General features: G+C 41.8%; 1 protein-coding gene and 1 long non-coding RNA gene across 2 annotated transcripts in view; one reads left to right on the top strand and one right to left on the bottom strand.

Moving 5' to 3' along the window:
- Positions 1-21,349, top strand: part of PPM1E (protein phosphatase, Mg2+/Mn2+ dependent 1E) — a 60,700-nt gene that overhangs the window by 32,550 nt on the left and 6,801 nt on the right. Inside the window, exons 2-3 of the mRNA XM_021524895.2 lie at positions 15,708-15,826; positions 20,135-20,334. Coding sequence (XP_021380570.2) covers positions 15,708-15,826; positions 20,135-20,334 — 319 coding nt within the window. The remainder of the gene's footprint in view (positions 1-15,707; positions 15,827-20,134; positions 20,335-21,349) is intronic.
- Positions 1,094-21,325, bottom strand: LOC110467667 (uncharacterized). Its single transcript, XR_002464901.3, has 3 exons — positions 20,836-21,325; positions 20,570-20,710; positions 1,094-1,812 (listed from the first exon to the last, which is right to left on the bottom strand). It is a non-coding gene; the product is annotated as an uncharacterized LOC110467667 (long non-coding RNA).

Here is a 21,349-nt window from a genome sequence, read left to right on the forward strand (position 1 = left end):
CACAGGAAACCATCCCAAACCTTCCTTGGCCTCATTGCTCCATGTATGAATTCCTCAGCCATCATTTATTCATAGGCAGCATTTTCTAAACTTTTAATTCTTCTCACTGCTCTCTGATTTGCATTTTTAAATAAACCTTTATTGCAGCAGAAGTAATTTGGATGGAGAACGGTATATCAGAAAATAGACATTACCTTTGAATCCTGTAGGCTTTACAGGATGTATGGAATGGCTGCAGCTTGAGGAGCCTTTTGGTGAGGCTGTGCAAGGCCTCTCCTCTCCAGCACATGTGGGAAAATCTGTGATCCTGGGGCTGGAATTCTCGGGGGGGCTCTGCTGGCGTCACCGGTGGCAGAACGGGACCAGGGGCCCCGGAGTGAACTGGGGCGTGCAGTCACTCTGCAGCCATCTGCCATTTCCTCCTGCAGCCTCCAAAGCCTTCCTGCACTCATCTCACACTTTTCACATCCACATGTCTTTTGTTTTGCTTTTGTTCCCCCAAATGGAAATGAAACTGTAACCAGAAAAAAAGATAGGAGCGGCTCGAACACACCTTGCTCAGGAGAATTGTGGTGAACATTTGGGTTTGGTTCTGCCACTTTCTCTCTGTCCTTTTTGTAAATTCTCCACCAGGCATTGCTGGGTGTGCTCCTTGCTGTTGCCATCATGGATCTCTTAGAAATTGCTTATGGAATGTTGGGATTTTTGTGCCAAAAAAGCAAATGGATGATTCTTTTAAATCTCTTCTGCATTTACCAAGAAGAGAACCTCTGTACCTTCTGGTGATTGGTTTATGCTTCACCTGGGTTGAATTTCTTGTAGAAGAACTATTAGAATTAGAATTTACTGACCATTAGGAGGAAAAAAACCCTAAGTTATTACCTATTCCACTGTATGATGATGCAATATATCAAGTTGAATCTAGCAGAACTCTTAAATAAATTCCACTATCCATTTTGAAAATTGTGTGTAGTTTTGCATTAAATTATATTAACTGCTGAGTGTTGTTGTGATATGTGAACTGTTCCTTTTAAAAGGGTAAAAATCAAATTATCAGGAATGGCAGGGAATCATATTTAAAATTTGTGTGGCAATGGTAAAATGGACTTAGAAGCAAGGTAAAATAAAAACTTCAAGTTGGCATATTGTGTGTTAATAACCTGTAAATATTGTGCTAATGTTGCAAAGGGGACGGCAATGATTTAATTTAAGGACATACTCTGAAGTTAATTATGAATTTTGCCTGAGACTCAGCACTGTGTCTCTGCACAGCCTGGAGTAATTTCTGCTGGAAGACTCAATCCCAACCATGCAGCGCCATGGACTTACTCTAACAGCATTTTTTCTGTCTCAAATTTATGTAAATCCAAGTGTCTCCCTGAGTACTCCCACTTACTAAGGGTTTCATCAGGAAACAACCTCGTATTAAATACATGAAGTGAGAAATCTGGGGGTTTACTTTCTTTTTATTTTTTTTTAATTGGTTGCTGCTTTAGATTTTTGCAAATATGATATTTCAACAGGCATTTTATTCCAACAGGGAGACTTTGAAGGAAATATAGACTGATTATTGGAATAACCTGGAGTACAGTCAGGGGTTTTATTCCTCTAATTCCCCCTATTCCCTGACCATTTCACATTTCTTGTCTTTTTCTTCATTTCACAACAATCCCTTTTGGAGGAAAGAGTTCTACCTGGAAGGATGTGCAAGGAAAATGTTGGGAGATCTCTGTTCTTCGTCATCCTTGGAACCAGAGGAGATTGTTTGAATTCTGTGGGCAAGGGCTGGGATGTGGGAGGGTGAAAAGATCCCTGGAAAAGACAGAGAGGAGAAATGTCCAATTCCTGCTGCTTCTTCATCAAGGGTACATTCAGAATGCAGAATTCTTTGCAGTCCTGACTAAATGTTATTCACTGTTTCTTGCTCTTATCAGTCTTCTGCACTATTTTCCTTCAATATATTCCAGAGTGACTGCAATGGAAGAGAAATCCATTTTAAGTTGGAAGAAAATATATCAGTGTGTCAATCTCCCTCATGAATGGGATGCCTGAGACATTCACATGATAAGAGAGAAGTCTTTAATTATTGCAGCAGCAAGTACTCAAATTAATCTCAATCATTCCATTAATTCTTTCCTTTCTTTCTTTTTCTTTCTTTCTTTCTTTCTCTCTTGGTCAGGTTGTGCAGATATCAGAACCTGAGCACTTACTCAGACGTGTCTTATTGTACTTTATTGTTCTTTTCCCTGCACATTTTTCATGTCCTCTGTTCTTTTTCCTGCTATTTTTTCTTGTTCCCTGCGTCAGAGAAGAGCTTTGATCACTGAGGTGTTAAAATCAGTAATATTCACTTTTGTTTTCAACTGACATCCCATTAAACTGAACATATGTACTAAAAGGCCCACATATATTCCTTCTTCAGCCTAAATAAAGCTGGCAATCAAAATGGACATTTTCTTTCTGGAAATGTGAGATCTGGATTTAAGAATGGCTATAAAGGCTAATATTTCTTTCCAGTTTTTCCAGTTTCCTTGCTAGGTAGATTGGGGCAATACATTTTACAGGAGGAAGAATACTAAAGGAATATCCCTTTATTGCTTTAAGCCATTCCTGCAGGAGAGGGAGAGTACCAGACAAAGTTCTCCATCAAACATAGAAACCTCTTTCCCTCATGCTCAGGAATATGATTGATCCCTGTGAAGATAAATGACATTTTCATGGTTCTTTTTAAAAAAAGAAGATGTGAGAATTATTTTGAATATTTATAATAAATTTAATATAACAAATAAAGAACTATTAAATAAACAAATATTATATTAATAATAAATTATTTATTTATTGATAAAGAAATTATGTGGTCCCTTACGGGCTTCATGAAACCATTAAAAAACCAGGTAATTTCCCCTTCTGTGCTGTCTAAATGAAGCTCACCTTTCCATAATGTGATGGTGACTCAGAGCTGAAGGCTCAGGAGGAACTGTGCAATTGTTCTTGGCAAGTTCTCCTAAATATCAAGAATTAATATTCAGCTGGAAACAGGGAGCCTGGGAAGTTTCCCTAATTGGATTTCTCAGCCCTGCTGCCACAGGCTGTCCCTGTGGGTGACAGAGTTTGCTCTGAGTGGCAGACTGAGGTCAACTCCATCTTGTGGGCATCACTTTTTATTTTCTTTGCTGCTTTCTTATGTCTCTATTTTGTTGTTGTTGTGAGCATTTTCCTTTGCTGCCATCTCAGCCAGGTGAAAGTAAATCAGAGCTCAGGCTCCAGCCTTGCTGAGCTTTACTTGGGAATGATTTTCTCCCTGTCTTTGGAACTACTAAAAATCTACTTATCAAATGCATGATTTCAGCAAATGGGATGATGACACAATCAGCCCTGATAAAAAAAAAAAACAAAAAACCAAAAAAACCAACAAAACAAAACCAAAAAAACCCTACATTAAATATCAGAAAACACCAAGTTTTGATAAAAGTGAGCATTTTTCTATCAGTCCATTATTGTTTTTAACATCTGTAAGTCAAGACATGCTGTGGAATCATGAGCTGAAACAGGACAGAAACAGATGAGGATTCACTGAAGAAAATACAAAAATACTTTATGAGGCAGTGGTAACTGTGTAAATACCTTGTCCTTCCCCCAGCTCACTCTATCTGAGGATTAAAGCACAGTTTTCAGGTATTAATAAATTAAATTTCATTGTATTCTTCCAAAGTTTTAAGGCAATGCAGCTCTTTGACTGGGCGATGGATGGATGTGCAGGGATTAAATGATTTGCTGGCAGAGGTGTCATTTGTCAGCCCCAGACCTGGGAGCACTGCTCAGCCTCCTATCATGTTACATCTTCCAATTTACCACTGCTGGCTTATTAGAACTCAAATCCTGCTTCACCACTAACTTCTCCTGTGTTATCTCAGAGCTCAGCTGGCGTTCCTAATCTTTATTTTTTCCTTGCTCTATTATTTTCAGTCTAACCCCTGGCAGTTGTGTCTCTGATGTGGCCTCCATGCCTCATTAAAAAGCTCACTCGGGTGGTTGCACCACCTGTATTTGGATTTGAAAACTCTGTGCCCTTGAGGAATCTTGGTGCTGCCTGCCTGTACTTCTGATAGATCCAATGCTGTGCTATTAGCAGTGTTTTACAGATAAACCCAGCAAACATCACTCATTGCAATTTCCAGCGTGTATTTTGAATACTGATTTTATTTTTTTTAACATTTGGTGTTTTGGTGACAGTTAAAAATTCTTGCACTTTCATGGCTCTTCTCTAAATTCTTTCACAGAAATCTCTGTTCCAACTAAGAAAATATACTTGTATTTGATCTTCCCTTGATTGCCTCCTCCTGGATTTTTGTGCTTATATAATTACTATTCAAATTTACTGCTGCCTTTGGTCCAGAACTGTGCCTTGCAGAGGTCCATTTGATTCTTTATTTTTTTAATCATTGTTAGATGATTTTATCTACCAATATCATTACCAGTGTGTGTTTTGGGGACAGAATGGATTGAATTTATTTTCAAAACATTCCTTGGCCTGGGGTTTTAGTGATTTCTGGATTAGCTACATGGTTTTGTGTGATCCTTGATCTTCTATCTGTTCTAAGACTCTTTCCTCTTTCTTTTCCCAAGGAATCTGTGGTGATTGCTGATATTTAAACACGTATATGTGTGTTTGTATATATACATATATAAATGTATTTCAGCTGCAAATGTTGAGTATTTTCCTTCAAGGCAGTGTCTCAGTATGGTGCTAAAGAACGGTGAGAGGATGATGGAGTTTGAGGATGGGATATCAAGGCAGACAGTTCTCATTTTTATCACATCACAGGTGATATTCACATTATTCTGGTTACATTTTAGCCTCAGTTTCTGTGTAGAGACCTGCTGTTCTTTCCAGCATAGTCCATTTCTTGCTGTTTGTTCAAAACAGTTGTGTAATGTTGCTATCCATGGTTAGCAATTTGCTGCTTTTTATCCAAGGTAGCTTGGATGTCAGTGCTAGTAGAAGTAATCATTTATTTTTAGATTCTAAATCCTTTGGGAACTCACAAAGCACTGTAGATATAGAAGATAATCATTTGTCTCCAAAGGTTCCTTATTTTTTATTAATGTTTTGATTTGGTATTCTCTCTGTCTGCTACCCCTGCCTCCCTGAATATGTATTTCCAGGGTAATTGATAGTGTGGCTCCTGAGGAACTCTCTTAAGTGCTGATTAGAGCTGTGACACTGCTCCATTGGAAGCAGCTCTCAGCCTCCTCATCATGGGGTGAGTCAGTCCTCACCAGTGCATTATTTACAATCCAGGTTCAGGCAGCTTCCAACAAGTCCTGCTCATGTTTGAGGAAGATTTCTTCTGATCTGAGTAAATTTCTGCCACATCCTGAACCAACTTCCTGATAATGTCACCTGTTTGCATTTGTTTATCTTCCATAGAGACAAGCCCTGAAATTTTGCACATTATTCCATGTTCTCTGTGGTTTGGCTGTGCACAGGACAGACCCAAGGCCTGCCACTGGGCAAAGTCTCAGATTTTCCTGCTTTTTCCTCTCTGGATGGACCCAGGCTCATGTTCTCCACAGGCTGTTGTGTGCTGCCTCCTTGCTCAGGGTATTATGTAACAGATTCTTTCTTATATTTAGAGCTTGTGCCTCTTCTGAAGAGATCACAGGTTTGATAATAAGCTTAGGGAAAAGTTGACAATCTTCTTTGTGGAGGGGGAGAGGGAAACGGAGCTGTTGGGTAATTCTTAGATGAGCAGCATTGTCACCTCTGAAATGGGTGATGTGAACAATGTGAACTCATAGAAAATCAAATGGAACAAATAAGACTTAAAGACTGATTACGTTGCATAAACAAAGTCCCACATTGTGGTGAATAGGCAGAGTTTGTGTGGGAGAATTTGTGCAGAATTGAGAAGTCCAGAGTAGAGAACCAATGTCCATAATCTGGAGAGATTTGTAATGTCACACTATGAAATGTCACAGCTCTTTTAATTTTTTTTTTTTTCAGTTGACCTTTTAACAATGATTGGAATATGCGCACAGATTTATTTTTAAATGGGACTGGGAATAATTTAAAGACATTTCTCCCAAGTTTTAAATAATTCTCTGTACCTTCTAGGACAGGAGAGAGGCCACAGCACTGCAGAGTTGTTTGAAACATCTCCAGCTTGTTTGGAATCAATTCCTATAGCCTTTGTGAGCAAGAAGAGCTAAATTTAGCTGTGTGCTGCAGGCAGGCTCTGTTCCATGGGCTCAGGACCTGCCTGGCCCCATGGAAAGCCACATTCCTCAGCTTTGGACCTCCCAGAATCTTCCCCACCTCGGTAAGCTCAGGGTGCAGATCCTCACTAAACCTGAGAACAGGGAGAGGAGGGAGCTGAGCCAAGGGAGGGGAGCAGGGGAGCACGGGGATCCTGTCACTTGAGCCTGTCCCTCCCTGGGATGCTGAGGCTCATTCCCACACGCTGAAATGTCACAGAGCCACTTCCAGAGCACTTAACAACCTGACATGGCCTCCAAGTGTTATTCCTCCTCTGTTTCAGTGTCATTCCTCCTCCATTTCAGTGTTATTCCTCCTCTATTTCATTAGTATTTGATAGAAGGAAGTTTGGTTGGGTTTTTACCTCTCCAGATTTTCTCCTTTGTTTGTTCTTTTAAAATTCTTTTCATTCCTTAGAGATGCTACAATTTGCAGCATTTCCTGCTGTAAATAGATCCATATAGGAAGTGGAAGGTGAGCTATAAAAGGAAAACTGTTTGGCTGAAGCTTATGTTGCTACAACTACTCCCCCAGTTCTTCTCCCTGCAGCATCTGAGTGTAAATCTCTCCTTGGCATTTGTGGGCACAATTCTCCTTGTGAATCCATTATACAGTGAATTTCCCACTGGTGCAGTCACCTGTGATGGCAGCACAAGGTGAGAAATCCAGATAGTCCCACAGATTTCCACCCAGGCACATTATCCCATCAGGACAGATATTGGAATGCATCTTTTAAGCTACAAAGAGCATTAAATTCAACATCTGTGTGTAAAATAATTTGTCAAGTTAACGTCAACATAATTTCTGTCCCTGTTGTTTTTTGTGTGTTCAATGTTTCATGATGTGACCTCCTAGAAAGGACTGACAGGGGTTGGGATTTCCATGCTCCAGCCTGAAATGTGAAGTTGGATTTACCATTGTAAAATGTAGGTGATACCTTTGCATTTTTCCAGCTGAAGAGAGGGTGGATTATAGGCAAAGGGAGAAGGGAAACATTTAAGTTCAACACTGTGAGGTGCCTTTAAATAATTTACTGGAAGGTTTAGAGCCATGCTGTATAATATGTAAGCACATAAGTCCTGTTTATCTATAATAATTTAGGAGTAATCCTAAGTAGCCATTTATTCTGTCCAATGAAATCAAATGTTGTGCCAGTGCTGTACTGGGGAGAGTCTCTCACCTGCTGCTCACGACTGTGATTATTGAAGATGCATGGCTGGAGGTTTGGCTCCTGCCTCTTTAGGAAACCTTTTAAACCAGGATTGGGAAGAGAATATTTTACAGCCTGGTGAAAAACATCTAAAGGCTGCCATTGTGTCACTCGGGCCAGAACAACCCAAAGCCCTAATGTATTTTATCTGCTGTTCTGTTCCTCAACACTATAAATAATTCAGATCTGTTGGCTTAACTACTACTGGCAACTGTTATTTATTAAGAATGACTGAAATAACTACGTGGCTCAGTAGAACAGAATGCATTAGGGACTTTAATGTGAAACAGAATAGCTGAAACATTTTGATTATCCTTTAAAGAAAAAGCCTAAACCCCTAAACCTGCCATTATCCTTTGCAATTCTGCAAAGGACAAGTGACAGTGGGAATTAGGATGGGATCTTTCTGAGTAACTAAAGGGTTTTTCCTTTAAAAGAGCACTCACCCCAATCACAGAGCCCCTTTTATCCCTCCAGCATCTTGTTCCATGGGCATCAGCATCAGTAATCGTCAGCTTGAGGTTCCAATCAAATCTTTCATGTGCCCCACTGGGTAATCTTTGAATCTGCCTGTAAAATTACTTTTAAAGGTACTGCATTGTTCTTTTTATGTTTGCTTTCATTTGTTTCTCTTGTATGTCATGCACAAGAGCAGCAGGATTTTCTGGGAATTGCTGTTCTCTTTTCCATCCCCACTTTAGGCTTAATTAATCATATCTGGCACTTCATCATTGGCTTTGAAATTGCTTTCCAGAGGTCAATAGCATTGTCCCTATTTTGCAGGCACAGAATTCCTGACATCAGGCACAAATCCAGTGTGTTCCTGCACAGAATTGCAGCCTGAGATGTAGCACTGCACAACACCAGAACGCTTCTGCAAGTCAACTGATTATAAATGGGGCATTTGGAATAAATTTTTTATCACCAAAAAGAGTTGACATGCAGGACTTGGATGAGTAATTATCTAATCTTACATCTGGCATAAACACCCAAGCCATTTGTGTGATGAAGTGCAAGGCACAGGAGTGAGAAGGCAGCGAGAGAACATTCGCTGCTGACTCAGTGGCCATAAATCTTCCAGGGTGTGTTTTGCCTTATATTTGATATTTGTTCAATGGGTTGAAAGAAGTTAAGTGATCAAATGTCATTTGGAAATTCTGGTCTGCAACTCTGATTTTTTTCTCAGTTACATGAAGATAAATGCTCCAACAGGAGCATGGGGCCTGGCTCTGTGGGGCGTTACTGAAGCTGAGCATTTGAACAGGCACCATCTTCACCTCCTTTTAAAAAAGTCATTTAACATTGTTTGCCTTAATGATGATCTTCAGGAGACAGCAGGGTATGTGTTGCTGTGGAGCATTTTATTTCATTTCTTTGAAATTAAGTCATTAGCTATAACATCAAAATGCATTTTTCTTTCTGACAGAGGGCTTGGGTGTGTTAATCTGATCTCTGATAAAACAGAGGCTCTGCATTGGCGGATTCTTATTTAACTTGTATTTCTGGACACATCAGATCTGTGTGGAATATCCTTTCCACTTAAGGGAAGTATCAGAAAGTTTATTTATAACAGAGAGAAAAAATTGGGCATGAATAAGTGCTAAGTAAATGATGTGCCTGAACCCTTCTGCAAGTTTCCTGCAACATGAACTATTCTAGAGACTGTGTCATTAACATTTTATAGCAAGGAGAGAAATCATCAAAAACTCCAGCTAAGACATAAAATATCTAAAATAATAAGAATATATATAAGTACCTTCAGAGTGAGCTTGGACACTCTCATTGATTTTAGACAGCATCTCATCCTGGCTTGACAAAATGCAGAATCCATAAATTAAATCTGATGTATACAGTGTACGCTTTTATGCTGATGTTGGCACACTTTCAGATGTAAAATTAAATTACTTTTTCCAATAAGGCAGCATAGATTGAAGCATGGATTCCTTTCTTTGCTAATGGAACCAGGAGAACGATATTGAATTATGCTGACTTTCGAACTGACTGAGTGCCAAAGAGAGAAAAATCAATGACAGTTTTAATGTCCTGTGGAGCTTTTAAGCAGGCCTTGCTCTGCCAGGGAAACTCAGTGTGAGGTAACTGCTGTTGGCATTGGGTTGCCAGTGAAGAAATTTCCTTCTCCAGGGAAGCAGCACCTGGCACTGATGTGGCTTTGTCCCCATTCCATTCCCAGGTGGGCAAGGAGTGGATTTTGGAGGACTCTGGACACCCTCACACCCTGAGCACGGAATGTGCTGTGTGAACATGCAGGATAATCCTTAGACAACAAAATCCAGAAGGATCTTTCCTCTCAGTATAAACCCCTGATGAAAGTCACATGAGTGGGTAATAGCAATAAATTACCTTTCTTTTGATGAATTAATGATAGGGTAAACACAGATTTATTTTCACTGTGTGTTTGCATTTGCAAAGCTGAATACCAAGGAGTTAAGCTGCACAATCAATGCCCATCAAATAAGTGGCTTGTTGGTTTTTTTTTTTAATTTTATAATAATATTTTTAGAATTTCCTAAAGTGCATTTCATAGCAGCAATTAAGATTTTATTCTAAAACTATCCAGTCCCTCAGATTCTTACTCCTTAGGTAGAAAATATTCTGATTTAGATGAGGGAGAGTCTATATAGATACATCCTCAACACCTTGGTGTTTGTTATACCAGAGGTTCATGCATCGTGGTCCATTTTTCTCTGCATTCCTTCAAAGTCCAGGTTTCCCTTTCTTTTAATAATAATTCCCTTTAATTAATTTTAATTAATTTAATTAATAATAATTCCCTTTCTTTTACTAATCTGGCTGTGAAGTGCTGGGATATGATTTCCAACAGCAAACTTTTTATCTTCAGCTCGTTGCTGTCATGAAGAAAACCACCCCACAGTCACTTCTGGGAATTGAATTTCTTGCAGTTATTTGGCTTCCAGCTCCTGGCAGATCCATGCTGGGTTTTTAGGGGTTGTTCATGTTACAGGAGGTGATTTCTGTCATTCTAAATGCAGCCACAGCATCAGCCCCAGAGATTGGAATATGAGTAACCTCAGAACTGCCACGCTGTGAGGATGAGTGAGAGAAATAATAGAATTTGGTTTCAAAGATAATAACCAGGCAATTTATCCAGCCAGGAGCTCAGGAGAAGCTGCTCTGTGTGGTTTGGATTCTTCACAGTTCACCCCTGTGGTGTCAGTGCTATTTTATTGACAGTCATTAAATCCCAAATGCTTATGAGTGGTTTGTGGGCAGCAAGCATTTATATTTTAGATACACACTGCCCTTCATGACACTGTACCTCATCAAAGAGACAAGGATGACCTTTTTATTTTGTCTTGCTCACATTTTGGTGGCTTTATGTACTGTCATGTGCACTTCACCCTCTGGAGAAGGGAATACTGACTTGCTATGCAGCAGAAATTGCATCAGAGGCCTGAGCCCAATTCATGTGTTGAGAACAGTTTGTGAAAAGCCAAGGGTTTCCCCTGGTGAAGCATCTTCATCCAGCTGTGCAGAGGTTTTCTGATGAGCAGTGCACCTCTGGTTTGCTTGTTTTTTCACATTCAGTTAAGACAGGCTTAACTACAGAAACATACCTATACAAAACTGGTCTAGAAAACATCAGAAGGTTAAATATTTGGCAAATGCAACGTCTGCATAGACAGGGGCATGAAAAATGTATCTGAAGCAGTGCCTTTTTGCAATGCTTGTGTATTATATTTCTGTTGCTTACAACTGTCAGCACAAGGACAGGATGGCTGGGGATGTGAGCAGGCAGCTGTCTCTGGGAGCCTATAGATAGCAGCTTCCTTGGGTAGCACGTTTGCAGCTCCTTCAAACAGATTTATCAAGCATCTTTACTGTCTCACCACTGCCAGCTCAAATGACTTCTCAAGGAGCTTTGGTTATGCAAGCTTTTAAAAGGTGCATTGTTTTTTCTATTTGTTTCTTTTTTGTGTATGTGTGTGTGTGTTTGTGTGCCAGGTTTTTTTTAGCAACTCACTGCAGCAGATAAATCTAGTGCAGGGTTTCACCATGTGTTAGGGGGGAAAAAATAATACTCCATTTGTCCACTGTGACCAGGCTTTAAATAAGCATCAAAACTTCCAGCAGCAGCTGTGCAGAGCAGTGGAACAGCACAGGTCAGAGAGCTGCTCTGGGAGTGAGGAGAGGAGAACCTGCAGAGATGGGAGCTGGAAATAGCATCTGCTATTTCCTCAGATCCAGAGGATACATCCATAATCATTTTAGGGTCTTGGAATGCTTCACAGAATATTCCTCTCTGAGTGCTGGGTGACCTGGAGGAGGTTGGAGGCAAACAGGAGCCCCTCAGTAGCTCCAAGTCCCTCTGGATGGCCACTGAAACAGGAGGTGGAGGAAGGGAGGGCTGGGGAAACAGCCAAAAGGGCTTCCCAAAGAATTTCTCTGCTCATTACTGCTGCACTTCACAGCACGGGAATTTGCAATAATAAAGACTTTAAAGATTTCTTCAAAGAGCTTCCAGGCTGTATCCAAAGCTCCATCTGGAAGAAGTCTCATGAGACTTTGGAATGTTTTGTAAATACAGGCAGGGGACGAATGAGGTTTTTCTTAAACTGAATCTGGCAAAAGTTGCTTTCTAACAAGAGCTTGCAACAGGCCACATGAGCAGGACTATTTCCCAAAGTGCATCGCTGGTGGAATGTCTTTTGGAAGGGGTGCAGTTAATTTGTAGTTAATTCATCCCTCCAAAGTCTTTTACTACCACAGTAAATTATAGGCCTTTTGGGAATGTGCTGTACTTGGTTCTTTTCAGGTCATGTTCTTGGGCTTGGATTGCTGGGTGAAACCAAATATGCTGCTTTATCCTGTTTGCCTGTGGATTTGTTTTGTGTTTCAGCAGATTGAATAGCATTTCTATTTAAATCATTCCTCATTCTAACTAAAACAATTGTTGTTCTGTGGTGTCAGGGGATTCCTGAGGTAACAGGAACACTGCACATTTTGTGATTTACTGCCCGCTTTGCCTCTTGAAAGCCCCAGTTTGTTTTGGTCCATTTTCCCTGCTTTGTTTGGGTTAGTGATGCCTCATCAACTCCCCCAGACCATGACAGGGTTGGGGATTTTCAGCACTGGTGGCCCTTGTTATGGATTTTAGGCAGGGGCTGGAGCATCATTTTCCCATCAGAACTGTTTTAAGAACTTGAGGTCTCTCTTCGCTGGTTTTCCCCTTTCCTGCAGCTGCTGATGACACTGTGAGTTATCCAGAGCTGTTATTTGCCTGTGAGTTCCACTCAGCACTTAGTGTATGAGAAAAGAGTGAGAAAAACCTAAGGAAAGCTATCAAAAGTATAAATCTTCTATAGATTGAAAATATCTCCCACTCTCATCTTGGTATTTTCCCCTTGAGTTGGGCCCTTAGAAAGAAATTCTAGAATACTTCACAAACACAGATTTAGGCCTTTTACAGCCTTCCTCCTCCTCCTCCTCCTCTCCCCCAGGAAATGACATTCTCATTCCTTGTTTGCAGATGAGGAATGAAGGTCTGAGTGGTGAAGTGACTCGTCCAAGGTCAGCTGCTGAGTTAGTGGCACAGCTATGAATAGACAAAGGCATTTTAGCTCTCAGCTCGCTGCTAAACAAGACCCTGCCCTCCCAGTTTCAATTTGTCAGACTTCAGGACTAATAACATTTGAGCATCTAGAACGTGGCGGAAGGATTTCTTTCCAGAGCCAGCAGGTAATCCCTGGTTGCACCAGCAGCAGCAGGCTGGGAGCTCCTCCCTGTCCCCAGGGATCCTGGTGATACTTTTTGGGTTTTGTGAAGAGAGGAGAGCTTTCCCCCTTGGCCTGCTGTTTGTGGCATGCTGTATCTGCTCACCTGAGCGCTCACTTTGGTGGTGCTGAAAGCAGAGATCCCAGAGCTGACTCTTCATTTGTCTTGGTGTAGCAGTAATGAAGTGTCCCCAGAGCAGTTTGCCTTCAACAGCTATTTTAAACCTCCAGTGCAATCTGCTGTTCCTTGAAGGGAAAAAGTAATTCAACTAAAAGTGCTCTGAGGAGCCGAGTGAGAGAAGTAAACGTTGAGTGGTGCTAATCAGGAAGAGGAAATCATCTGTCTGCGTGGGGGAGCTTCCCTGCTCACATGGCACAGCCCTGCAACAGCCACATAAGAAGCTTTGTGATCAACAAATGTCAAGGGCAATTAATTCTTCGGCCAGCAGCTGTTATTATTAGGACAAAGAATGGCCAGACATAGAAGGAAAGCCTTCAGCTGATTTATTTTCTCTACCTTTCCCCTCGAACTCCTTTGCAATAACAATTTCAAATTTGCCATCTCTTTTTTTTTTTTTCTTCAGTAGGAGAGTTTGTATTAGATTTAGAGCACAGAGGAAAAGCTCAGGGAAGGTGTTTAGAAAGTCCTCCCCACTTTAATGCTATCAGGATGGAGATGAGTTGTGTGTTAAGCTGGTAACATAATAATATGTGGGATGAATTAAACCCATCTCAGACTGGTTTTCTTAAACTTAATTCATGGTAGCAGAGCACTTTTAGGCTTGACTTAATACCTTCCCAGAGTTATTCCAGGATTGCTGCAATGCATCTGTGGGTGTTCTAAACACACCTACACTGCCAGAGAATCAGGAAGGATGTACTTAAAATCCTTTAATTTATCTAATAACATCTTTAGCAGCTTTTTGTGTAGGTTTAGCATTGTAATGGAAATGCACTTTTTGGCTGGATATAGAGCTGCTGTGTGGAAATGGAACACGTGAACAGCACTTGGAGCTGGGGGGGGGAAATACTCTGATCTGCTACACCCCCTGTAAACACACCTTTTGCTTGTGTCATTGGTCACTGCAGTTTAAACAATATCTAAAATTTCAGATACAGGTGTTCATGGCTCTGGTACCCACAGACATTGCTGTCTCCCCTCCCAGGCCCAGGCAGAGCAGGAATTCCTCCTCTCTGGGATAGTTTTCTTTATTGTTTAGGTCCGGAGTCTATTTTAGTCACTATTGTTGCCCCTGTTCTTAACCAGGTTAAGAACTTGGCCCATCAGTGGATGTTCTTCATCCACTGTTCTTATAAACCCCTCTGTCCTGAGGGGTTCTTTATAAGTGACACAAAACAAGTTTGATGTTTCAGCACCGAGCTGCTCAGGGGAACCTTGGACTGGAAACAAGCTCAGATTCCTGCAGGTGCCCTGCTGCAATAATCCTTCTATCCTGGGCATTGCAATCTCTCCCTTTTTTGGGGGAATCTCACATAACATGCACAGACCCAGCATCGCTGCACAAAAAACCTGCTCTTTGTGAGCCAAATAAAGCCAGGAAAGACAAGACAGAGCTTGGAATAGTGTTAGAAAAAGCTGTTTATCCTTTAATCATTTATAGATATGTTGAACAGATGAACAGAAGAAATGGGTTAAGGAAGTGTTGGTGTTCATTGCCTATTCCCTGGATTTCTGACTTGGAATTCTGTGGTTGATGGATGGTTTCTGGGCTGAAATTGGTTCTGTGTCTCTCTGTGGCCCTGTGACAGTGGAATGTCTTGGGAAAAATGCCATTACCCCAGTAAAATCTGTGGAAATTGGAAGTTTCAGGCTGTGTCGGCAGGAGACACCTGAAGAAGTTGAGGCTGAGCAATGGGAAATGCAAAGTCATACATAAATGAAGAGGTATTAAATTCCTCTTGAATGAGAGAATGTACATTAAAGTGGCCTTGGCTTTCTATTGATTAATTAACCTTGGGGGATGGGATACCAGGTTTAATTAAACTAAAGTGAGTTAAAGCCACTTCACTCTGGATATAAATCATTCTTGAGGGAGCTTTTTTACCTTATGCACATCACCTCCCTGTTGACCTTAACCTCAACTTCCATTCCCCCTTAGAGAGCCTTTGGACACTTTTAAGTCTGAGGAATTCTGGAACTTTGACTCCAACTCTTAGGAGAAACTAGACTTAACTTGAGTTAAAATAGTACCATACATATGTAAAAAATGTACAGTTGTGTGACAGACTCTGGAGGGTTCAAGTCTAGATTTGTAAAGAATTTAAATAGAGGTTGTGAACTGAAACATTAAAACTTAAGGAACAGGGAACAGAGGAGTGAAAGAGGGCAACTAAAACCCATCAGTGAGTCTGAGGTCTTGCTGCAGAGTTCAGGCAAAGAAGAACCTTGGTGAAAAATACACTCATGTTACCTTGCTGAATCACACTAAAACACCTTTTTGTGGTTTCTCTTTTTCCTTTCCAGTAACTGCCCTTCATTCCTGGCCTCTGCTTTGGCCAGAGCAACTTCAGATGAAGTCCTGCAGAGCGACCTCTCGGCGCATTTCCTGCCCAAGCACGTGGACAACGCCGACGGCATCATCCGTAAGTGCCACCTCAATCCCACCCCACCCGGGCTGCAGTTCTGGGAAAGGACCATCCCATATGGATGGAAAAAGGGAGATCACCACCACTCCTGACAGAGCTGTGTGTCTAATCTCTCAATCAAAACTTTCTCACCTTTGGAATCACTCTTCTAAGTGCGTTTTCGTGGCGTGTCTGATGGCTCTGAATCTCTCTCTCAGCACTTTATACAATGTGGTTCTGCTGGCAAGTGCCAGTTGTCCTCCCTCATCCTTGGAGCAAAGTCAAATATATGTGGGAAGAGATAATTTAATTCTGAATTATTTCAGTCAGTGTGATTTTTACTATGGTTTGTAAGGTTTTTTTATGGTTTTATCAAAAGGTAGTATAAAGAGATTTCATGATTAAAAGGAAGAAAATTCCTTTTCCTCATTTATCTGTGTTGGCTGACTAGATTTTTGCAGCCTCTAGCTCAAGGTCATGCACCCTAACTCATTTCAGGAGTGTGCTGGCCTAAATAACCTTGAAAATTGGCTGGGTTGTTCATTACAACAAAGACCAATGTTTCTCACATATATTAACAGGGATTCTGTCATTTGATCTTGAAAATACAGTCCCCAAACCTCTTTGTCCATTCCCTTCTATTTTGGTTTTTTAAAAGTCCTATAAATTATTCTGGGGATAAGGAGGATCTATAAATCTGGCTCTTCAAAAAGGAAGATTTTTGCTGTATTCCCCAGAGGCCCTTGGAAACCTGAGGAACAGAAAAACATGCTCTGGGTTCCCTTTCTGTAGATATTGCTGCCTCCTCCTGCTGAGCAGGTAAATGGAATAGATTTGTCATTGTTCTGGCTGAGCAGCCTTCATTAATTTCAAATTGAGATCTCTGAAACTTGCATAAATATTTGACAGTCTCCAAGGAAATGTTGACTAAGCCTCCACACAGAATATCTACAGAATTCAACAAAAAAGAGAAAAGAAAGGAAAAAAAAAGCCAGCACAAAACCCTCACACCTACAGAAATTGACATTTAAATATATCTAAGGCTGTAAGACACAGATGCAAACATAGATTGAGATGGGAACAGACTGGAGCAGGCACTAAGAATAGGGCTCCAGATGCAGTTTGTTGAGGTGAATTGTCATAATGAGGGTACTTGGAAATAAAATATCCCTTTGCTGATGCAGAGTGAGTGTTCAATTGTGAGGGTTCAGGGGGAGAGGAAAAAAAGGCAACATCCTCTGGCCTGTAGTAAAGTAACAGCTTCACAGAAACCCTGCAATTTCAAATAATCTACGTGATAATTTTCCAAACCAGGACATCAGCTCAAGTGTCACAGAATGACAGAATCACAGAATGGTTTGGGACATTAACAATCAAGTCCCATCCTCTGCCATGGGCTGGGACACCTTCCTCCATCCCAGATTGCTCCAAGGTCCATCCAGCCTGGCTTTGGGCACTCCCAGGGACCCAGGGGCAGCCACAGCTGCTCTGGACACCCTGTGCCCCATCAGGGCTTCAGCAGCCACAAGTGCAAGGTTTGCTCTTGCAAACCCAGACAAAACTGGTGGCAGGAGCAGCTCCATCCTGGAGACCCTTCCAGGGAGTCCCTTGAGAAGCCTGGGCTGGGTGCTGAGAGGAGATCTGCCCTCAGTGGTGCCATACAGGGAGACTTCAATGCTTTGGAAGAAAGCAAAGGAAGTTGTGGCAGGTGGTGAAAATGGGATTTCTACGTCTTGAAGTTTGATGCTCAGAGTTCACCGTGCCCTGATGCTGTTTGAGCTGCTGCAGAATGTGAAACCAAGCTGAATTTCGCTGCCTGGCTTTAATATCCAGTTCTATGTCAGGTTTTTTATGAACTCAGAAAAATTTTTACTCTCTGTAATACAAGGAGACATTTACCTGATTTGCCTCAAGTTTGAATTTGCTGAAAGATAAAAAAAAGCCATTTAAAATTTCCTTAGTGGCACATTTCACTCTGAGAATTGCAACGTGACAAATCATGTCCTGTACTTAGGAGTGGTGAAAGCAGTTCTTGGTGTGGAAAGAAATGAGAAACTCCATGACAGAAGAATGCAAATCTTAAAAGAAGAAAAACTGGTTGGAGTCCACAAATGTAGGATTGCAAGATTAGGAGTCTGTTTTATTGGGGTACCATGTGTTTTTGGATATCTGAGTCACAGACCATGACTCTTCTCTTCCAGCTGCACTGGGGAGGAGCAAAAGATTTTCCATGAGACCTGAATGATGCCGGATTTCTTTTTTGAAAGGTCAGGTTAAGGACATTTAGGTTTGGGGTTTGTTTGTGGAGGAAGAGAATCACATGGAAGTTTGGCATTGTTAAGGAGCCACCTAAGGAGTCTGGCTAGCAGGACCGTGTGACCTGGTGGTGGTATCAAATTTCCAGAAGATGTCACAAAGCAAATCATAATGTCCCATTACCCAGTTGTTCCAGGTTCTAGGAGATGGATCCTACAGATCTCCAAAGAGATCTAGAACTCCTAGACTAAGGAAAACCTTGATCTTGGTTCTGACCCCTGTTGTCACGCTGTCCATGTTTTCAACACATCTCATAAAACGTGGCACTAAAATCAGGGTCTGATTCCTGGTATCCTTTCTACCCTCGTTCTGCCTTGTCATCTTTGGGAACAACAATTCCTGAGCTGGATTTCCCACTCACTGTGGTGAAGCTCAGCATTACCTCCAACCTTGGGGATTTGGGAGCAGCAGGAGGGAAATGAAATTCTCCGTGACACAACCGCAGTGACAGCTGAGTCAGCTCTGCTTCAGCGTGGCAACATTAACAATTGATGAGTAATTTCCAGCTGTGAGGGGGTGTTTTTTATTGTGGCATTTCATTATTCTACTGTTTTAACCTCACGAGCACTTGCTGATGATGCTGACACCACGCATATCCCCTGGGAAGGGTGCTGAGGATCTCAGCAGGGTCACTGGGTTCACTGCCACCCTCCCACAGAGGTGCCACAGGTGACTCTGCCATGTGCCCACTTCACCCCTGCCCAGTGGGGAGGAATGGGGAGAGCAAAATCTGTGGGCTTTCCTCTGGAAAATAGGATTTAGGCAGGCTGGACATGTTCCCTCTTTAAATACATTGCCCAGAGATTTCTGGTGGCCCCAGCGAGAGCAGTACAGGTGGGGTGAGGAGCCCCCACACTCACACTGTGGCAGTGGTGGGATGACCCAGCTGTTTGATTTCCACTCCTTGGCTTTAAAGCTGTGGGATCAAGGAGCCAAAGTTCCTTTTGGTTATTCATCCAATGTAATTTCAGCTTAATGCCTCTTGATTGAACCAACTCATAATCAACAGAGCTGGGACAGCATCTTGTTCCTAAGGGTTTTGGCCCCCTGGTCACTGTAGACCTAGAAATTTGTAAATGGCAGAAATTTCTAAATGCTGCTTTTAGGCTCTTCACAGAATTGCTGTGAGCCAAGAGATGCTGCAACTCTCTCCTCTCCTCTCTGCATGTGAGCCCCTCCTCCTCCAGGAGTGATTGGCACTCCTGGATTGCTGCTGTTTAGCTTTGAAGATCCCTGGCTTTGGTGAGCCATCATGAACAAAGAGATGAGGATGTGTTCAGCTCTGATGCTGACTTCCTGTTTTCCTCTCCCGAATTTCAGAACAAATGTCAAGTGCCTGAGTTTTCACATTTTAAAATGACAATTTCTCAGGAGTGCCAGTTCAGCGTTTTCTTAAATTTGAGGCTTTTATGGTTTTCTCATTTGCTCACGCAGATTTCTCTGACACACCATTGTCAGGAATATAGAAATAATAGGAAATCTGGAAATAGCCAAGAAGGCACCTGTGCACTGCTGAAAGTGCACAAAACATCTTAAAATTACTCTACTAATTTCTGCAGATTGTTTCCACTGTCCTGACTCAGCTCTGCAATGAAGTGGTGTTTAGAAAAGAGAATTTAGTCAAAACCCAGTGTGCCATTGTCATGGAGGGTGGGATTTGTAGGTGACACCCTGTGCCACGACAAAGTCCCTGTTAGAGCTGCACCACCCTGGGCAGGGACGTGCCAGGGATTTCATTCCTTTCATTTTCTCTGCTGCTGAAAATGAGTTCCCCAAAGGCATCGGGAAATGTTTAAGTTAAAAAGACAAACAAACAATGAGCTGCTTACTGATGAATGCTGATTATGGTAAGTTTGGCTTCTTCTCATGCATCAGAGCCCAGAATTTCCCTGCTGACATCAACTGCTTGGCTAAAATGGTTTTGTTTCATCTTTATAATGTATGCAAGGGAGAAAACTCTGCCTTAATAACACTCTCAAGGCTTTCATTTGTGGTTTGTGCCTTCCTCAGAGATCGAGACAGTGAAGTTGGCCCGTTTAGTTTACAGCAAACTGCACGAGATCTGCAGCAACTGGGTGAAAGATTTCCCCCTGCAGCCCAAGCCCCACCGCTACTACGAGACCTCCATCCACGCCATCAAGAACATGCGCAGGAAGATGGAGGACAAGCACGTCTGCATCCCTGACTTCAACATGCTCTTCAACCTCGAGGTGAGCACAGAGCACGGGGGGTTCTCTCATCTGTGGAGGTTTTCCACTGAGGGAGTGAAGGGTGATGGACCTGAGGAGGGCTGGCTGTTGGTCGCCTCACAGTTCATCTCTGAAGCCACTTGGCAAAAGGAGGTGGGTCTGCTCTGCTTTTCAACCCTTCCTCTTGGGAGGAAGAAGCCAAAAGCAAAAATAAGGAAATTATGTTTAAAAAACCCAAAACAAACCCAAAACTTACAGGATTATGGGGCGCAGCTCACACACAATTCTAGAAATGTGAGTAGTTTGGTGAAACTGGGGACTGTCTTCCATTAATTTCTTGATGTGGCCATTGGTCAGAGACTCATTCTTGCTCTCCCTTGAGATACAAAACCGGACACTGAGGAATGGAAAGTAAAAGAAAATGGCAAGAATTTTACCTTAATGATCAAATTGCTGCATAATTGCTTCTTTATTATGCCCTGTCACTTTAATAACCATCTTCTGCCCCATCCACATTCTTACCTTTAAAAGATATTAATGCAAACAGAGGCAGATGTTTCCTTTGCCTGTCAGTTGTCAGCTTTCTTATTCCAATTTGTGTTGGAGCCCATTACTTAAAAATTACAATGTGCAAATATTCCAGTCACTGAGCTGGCTGTCAAGGTTGAATTGGCTCTGTCAGTGGGTTGGTGGTGTGTGTGAATAGGCACTGGAGTTGCTGTCTCCTGGTACCACGCTGTTTCTCTGAACAGAGGAAGGGAAGCTGAGAAAACTGCCTTGAAGATGAGTGATTTTTGCTGTATTTGATTTGTGAATGTAATCACAATTTTCTGATGAGAGAGCACATGCAGTTTTTTTTAAAACACAGGCATCTAAGATGATGTGGTTTAGATTTAAGGAAAAAAAGAAGAGTGAAAGCAGAGGCTGGCTGGCTTCACATTTTAACTGCACTGGCATTTTATCCCTGGTGGATTCCAATCATGATGCAGACTTCATGCAAACTGTATTGGATGTTCTTCTCTCTCTGTGGTTTTTG

Source organism: Lonchura striata, chromosome 20, assembly GCF_046129695.1.
Source record: "Lonchura striata isolate bLonStr1 chromosome 20, bLonStr1.mat, whole genome shotgun sequence".
Lineage (NCBI taxonomy): Eukaryota > Metazoa > Chordata > Aves > Passeriformes > Estrildidae > Lonchura > Lonchura striata.